This window comes from Gossypium arboreum, chromosome 11 (assembly GCF_025698485.1).
Source record: "Gossypium arboreum isolate Shixiya-1 chromosome 11, ASM2569848v2, whole genome shotgun sequence".
NCBI classification, from domain to species: Eukaryota; Viridiplantae; Streptophyta; class Magnoliopsida; order Malvales; family Malvaceae; genus Gossypium; species Gossypium arboreum.
Window position 1 is genome coordinate 25954553 of NC_069080.1, and position 6097 is coordinate 25960649.

The window sequence follows — 6097 nt, forward strand, 5'->3', positions numbered from 1 at the left end:
GCTGGATTCTAATACAGTTTAAAAGGTCAGGCTCTTGGACTTGATAGTTCCTTACCTTTCCTTCCTTGCCAACATTCATTTTAGGCTACATTTTCCTTTAATAATGCGCTACACATATTTCCTGCTCTCACATTCCTGTTTTCAATCGTACCAGTTGAAATGGCTCATGTAAAGTAGAATTGTATCCTTATGCTAGTGTCAGTTTTATTTCAAATTCACTTTCTTGTATTCTAGTTTTGTGTCAGACTTAAGTTATATGCCTATCAATATCCTATTGATGTTCCTTGCAGATACTTTTGGCTTGCCTGGAGTAGCTTAGTTCTTACACTAAAAGCCTGTTGGCTTAACAGGATGAACAAGTTCATAGTTTTGAGAGACCTCAATTTTGTTGCAGAAAACCTTGGTTTAAGTTTTTCAAAGGTACTGTTGTGGTATAATAATCTTACCATTACTGATGATGTGTAGAGTTGAATGAATTTTGTATTATTTTATTCAACAATTAGAATAAATTGTATTTATCTCTTCGATATCGAACCGGTTGGCAAAGCTGTTGAGGGAGTATTGTTATGGAGCATTGGGATTTGGTGGACAAAGTAACTAAGCAAATAAACTGGCAATTCTAGGGAAACTTAAATTACCAAATCTTGAACCTTTTGGGGTTATATCATTTGGTATAATTTGTTCAATCATTTCCTTTAAAGCAATCATTAATGCAAAACTTTTTCATTAACGTCACCTTATAATGTAGATAAACAAACATTTTTTGTTTCTTTTGGTTGAAAAAAGAAAAATAGCATCGAAAAATAAAAAGATGCTATTTTTTTTGGATGCTTTGTGACTTTTTCTTTTATTTGTAATAAAAATTTTGTGTTTAATACAATTAATTAATTTTAGATTATAACACGTAAAAAGTTTTATATAAAAATTATGTAAATAACAAATGGAACTTTAGTTGAAATCATAAAATTGAGATAAATTGAGAAGCAATGCATTCAAATAATAGTCTACTATTTTAAAATATAGTAAATAAAATTTTTAAATGTTTTAATATAATTAAATATAAAAATAAAAAATATTTTAGTATAATTTAATATAGAAAAAATTATATTAAGAGTTTTTATTAAATTATATTTATAATAATTATATTAAAATATGATTAAATTATTTATTTTATTTTTATTAAATTATATTTAATAATAATTTTATTAAAATTTAATATTCATATCTCAAAAAATTTCGCTAAGGATATTATAGTCTTTTTAATTTTTTTCTTTATGCTATTACGTATTTATTTCATTTAACCAAACACAATAATACTATTATAGTTCTATTCCATTACATTCAACCAAACAATTGAATTACTTATTATAGTCATATTCTATTAGAGCCCTATTTCATTATAGCTCTATTCCATTACAATCGTATTTCATTCCAGTGAACCAAACGTGCCCTAAATCCAATTTATATTTACTTTCTAAATTATCATTTATTAATTTCGCAATTTATATTTTAAAATCAATCAGTATGAAAACGATAACTCAAATATTTCGCGATTTTATAGATGCATTTCATAAGAACATTCTTGGAAAAATATAAATAACAAATATGTCGAACTGTGGCTGCCTACAACACGATTAATAAATCTGGTTTTCTGTTCCTATCTTTTGACAGTCAACAAAGAGAACAACCTTAGCTCCCAAGAATTTAAGACACAAACAACCCCACCAATTTCTCAAAGTAGGGCTGGCAATGGGGATGATGAGGCTTTCCAAATGCTTGGTTTCGTTGTTGTTTCTTGTGGCTCTGTCGGGCTTCACCCATGGATTTGTGATGTCGCCTCACACTTTGCTTAACCGCTTGTCTCAAAACAGCAATTATTATTTAACCACTGAAGAGCACTGGTTCGATCAGACTCTCGATCACTATTCTCCTTACGTAATTCTCTACACCCTTTCTGTTTTTCTGATCTCTTTTCTTTTCTTTCCATTCCAAATTCTATTTCTTTATTCCCAAGTTTGCATCTTTTAATTTCATTTATCAAGCTTCATTAATTTGCGGGAAATCAAGTAAACTTTCTATTATTTTTCTGTACTTAATACGGGTATTTTCCCCCTGGCAGGACCACCGGCAATTTAAGCAACGGTACTATGAATTCCTTGACTACTTTCAAGTTCCCGATGGACCCATTTTCTTAAAAATTTGTGGGGAGTCTTCTTGCAATGGCATAAGCAATGACTATCTCGGCGTAAATTCTACTATTTCGCTTCAAACCCATTTTTTTACAGAGAAAACGAATTTGATTTTGGAAGAAAATGTCTTAATAACTATTGTACTGTTATGAGTTTCAGGTTTTGGCCAAGAAGTTTGGGGCTGCCGTGGTTTCACTTGAGCATCGTTACTATGGGAAAAGCAGCCCTTTTAAGTCACACACAACGGAAAATCTGAAATATCTTTCATCTAAGCAGGCTCTCTTTGACTTAGCTGTTTTCCGTCAATGGTATCAGGTAAGTTAATCGTTTTTCCCTTTGATAAATCAGGTTTTTGTTTTTGCCGGGTTTAGCTTGCCTGGTATTGTCTTATTGGGTTTTTATTGGATTGACTGAAGTCAATTGTCTCATGTTTTAGTTGTTAAGTTCATGTTCACCTTATCATTTTTATTTATGGTGCTTCTGTTTTGTAGGAATCCTTAAACTTGAAGCGAAATAAAACAGGTGCTGAGAATTCATGGTTTGTTTTTGGCATTTCATACTCTGGTGCTCTTAGTGCGTGGTTTCGTCTTAAGTTTCCTCATTTAACATGTGGAAGCCTGGCAAGTTCTGGTGTTGTTCTTGCTGTTTACAACTACACTGATTTTGATAAGCAGGTAAGATCTCCCTTCACCTCACTTTTTTTGTATTACATTTTGCTATTCATCTGTTATCTTTTTAATTGTATAAACTAGTTCAATTGAGGATGAAGGTTTACAATTATTGTTCTTTCAAGGGTAAACATAGGAATTGAGAGATATAGTTCTGTTACTTTGTTTAATGTCTTAATATTTGGGACAGCCGGTGGTGGAAATTTGATGAGATTTGAGTGGTTTAAGGGAGTTCACCTTGTAACTAAATGTTTGTATACTGAGATTTTTCTTTTCATTTCCTGAATATTTTCTTCAGTTATAGATTTTCCTTCACCTTCATTCACCTTATTCTTTTAACCCTCCACCATGTGCAGGTTGGTGAGTCAGCTGGTCCTGAATGCAAAGCTGTGTTACAAGAAATCACTGAACTTGTTGATCGAAGTCTTGAATCAAACAGAAAAGAACTGAAGAAGCAGTTTGGCGCAGCTGAGGTTGAATCTTCTTTCCTTTTATTTCTCTATTGTAGAAATCCTCTACTTAAATTGCAAAGTGATGAGGTTTTAATACATTTTCATCTCCTGATACTGATGCTAATAATTTGTTTCTGTTTCCAGCTTGAGATTGATGGTGATTTCCTTTATTTCCTGGCAGATGCAGCTGTTATTGCGGTACATTTGCTTTCTCCTATTCTCCTCTAACTCACTAATAGTTCTGCTCTTTATTAATCTTAATCCCTATGAATCTGCAGTTTCAATACGGAAATCCGGATGCATTATGCACCCCTCTTGTTGAAGCAAAAAAGGCTGGAGAGGATTTGGTGGTATGCTTGTATTACACATTATGCGTCTTTGCAGTGTTCTCAGACTATATGATTTGTGGAAAATAATTTCTTATACCTTTGCAGGCTGCCTATGCCAAATACGTCAAAGACTTCTACGTTGGAACTTTTGGTGTCAGTGTTGAAACTTATAATCAGAATCACTTGAAGAACACTGCTGTTAATGAAGGTAATTCCGATCGGCTATGGTGGTTTCAAGTGTGTACTGAAGTGGCCTATTTCCAGGTGGCACCCTCAAATGATAGCATCCGCTCTTCCAAAATTAATACAAAGTATGTTTCTAAAATCACGTAATGTAATTGATGCTAAGGTTGCTTTCTGTGTCTACTTCTGCTATCTGTACTTTTGTCAGATTGCAAAAGTGTGTAGTGAATGATTTTTCTTCCCTATGTTTTTGTGACCATCCGACCATACAAATGTATTTGCTCGTATTGCAGATACCACTTGGATCTTTGCAAGAACGTCTTTGGAGAAGGCATCTACCCAGAGGTTGATATGACAAATATATACTATGGAGGCACAAAAATTGCAGGTCAAGGCATAATCTTTCTTGTTTTTCTGCCTTTTCTTCGCTGTGAATTTTCCATTGCTTTTACAAAAGTTTAGTCTTGTAGGCTTCTAGCATTAAAGGCTTTTGAGCCTTTTCCTTCTTTGGTCAATCCCTGTTATGGTAATTGCTGGTCTGGATTTGCCTTTGCTGCTTCTGGTTGTCTAGCATATAATTTTCCCTTCAAACATGCACCCCACCTTCAGACACCTACAGACAGTCTTGCTTGGTCCTGTCATTGTTTGCTACTTCCATGCCAGCAGACCTAGGTGTTGGACTCATTGATTGTATGCATGCAAAAAATGGGGTATTCTGTCTAGATGTTCTTATAAGCCCAGTTGATGCTTCTTGTGTAAAATATCATTTCTTTGATGTCGTTTCAAGAAATTATCTTCAATCTCTATAGATTAAAGCCTTCTATTCAGCTTAATGCCAGGTGTATTCATTCATTTCCATCTAAATCTTTGGGTTTACTTAAGTCAAAAACAAACTATGTTGTACTTGTATATGAAAGGAAGTGAGTGATTATGTTTGTCCGAAGGAAAATGCATGGCCTCAAAGTCGAGAGAGATGAACAGTTCTTTTAGCATTTGAGGGCTAAATACTTAACTTAATCCTGGCATAAAAGAAAAAAAGATTAAAATAATGGTTTACATTTTTGTTGGTTATATTCTCGTGCTTGTACCATTGCACTCAGTAACATGCATATACTATAGTTCCTTTGGCCTTAGAAACATATGAATTTGCAGGTTCAAAAATCGTTTTTACAAATGGCTCACAGGATCCATGGCGCCATGCTTCCAAACAGACATCATCTCCAGACAGTAAGTTTCCATTAACATTACCAATTACTTTGATGAATACCCAGATTCCAAATTAATAGAAGAGGCTTAAGGAACTCTTACGATGTGATTAAGAAAAGTGCTATTTTCTTTAGGTTGTGAGATTATCTAGAAAATGGAAATAACTTAATAGTATTGATCAATAATTTGCTGTATTTCACCTTTTTATTATAGTTCACTCTAAGAACTTACTGTGGAACATTTCAGTGCCTTCGTACATTATTACTTGTCATAATTGCGGCCATGGAACTGATATGCGAGGATGTCCCCAATCGCCTTTAAGCATTGAAGGTAAGAACTGTGTTGCTAATGGAATCTACGCTATGTTGAAAAACCCAATAAGTTAATGTTTTAAGCACATTTTGGCAGTCAATAGCACATATTCGAGTTTCAAGCACATTCTCTAAAGTTGTGATCTAATTTGTCATTTCAGGTAATGCTGAGAACTGCAGCGCCCCTGATGCAGTGAACAAAGTGAGGCAAAAGATGATAGAACACATCGACTTGTGGTTGTCTGAGTGCAAGGGCACGGGTAGGAGTTCCCTGTAAACTTGTAGGGCATAAACCCAGATATGTAAAGATGCAAACCCATAAATAAACCATTATGTTTTTGTATGTGACGTTATGAACAGAACTGATAGCCAAGGCATTGCCGGTGTTATTCGTCTGTAACATGTACTTTACACTCAGGTTCCCTTTTCATGTAATACATGTCTGGCATCATAATAATCAAAGAACAATATTTGCATGACTTGATCGGGTCTTCGGGTGACAGCCGTATATCCTCACCAACTAAACTGCAACAGCTTGATATTTAGATAACATATTGAAACAGTGAGCATGATATTTAGATAACATTATTGCTAGCCTGAAATAGATTGATAAACACACTTTTCTAAGACCACAGTTTCTGACACTTTTGTTGCCTTTCTTCCTTTAAAGATAGTTGAAATACAAAGCTCTTTCTTAATGTACAGTATTCAAGTAATTTCGTTTTCTTATTTAAGAAAATGAAGTGTATATATATTAAA

General features: G+C 33.8%; 1 protein-coding gene across 1 annotated transcript; it reads left to right on the top strand.

Moving 5' to 3' along the window:
• The first annotated feature begins 1561 nt into the window (after nt 1-1561).
• Nucleotides 1562-5817, top strand: LOC108474227 (probable serine protease EDA2). Its single transcript, XM_017776162.2, has 12 exons — nt 1562-1935; nt 2120-2245; nt 2349-2504; nt 2681-2863; nt 3214-3330; nt 3454-3507; nt 3588-3659; nt 3744-3949; nt 4115-4209; nt 4974-5048; nt 5274-5357; nt 5500-5817. The coding sequence occupies exons 1-12, from the start codon at nt 1750-1752 to the stop codon at nt 5613-5615; spliced, it is 1470 nt and encodes a 489-aa protein (XP_017631651.1). The 5' UTR covers nt 1562-1749; the 3' UTR covers nt 5616-5817.
• The last annotated feature ends 280 nt before the right edge of the window (nt 5818-6097 follow it).

Coding starts and splice junctions, on each gene's coding strand:
- LOC108474227 (XM_017776162.2), top strand. CDS start 1,750: ATGGGGATGATGAGGCTTTCCAAATGCTTGGTTTCGTTGTTGTTTCTT. Junction 2,505..2,680: donor TTTTCCGTCAATGGTATCAG/GTAAGTTAATCG, acceptor TCTGTTTTGTAG/GAATCCTTAAACTTGAAGCG. Junction 3,331..3,453: donor AGCAGTTTGGCGCAGCTGAG/GTTGAATCTTCT, acceptor TTCTGTTTCCAG/CTTGAGATTGATGGTGATTT.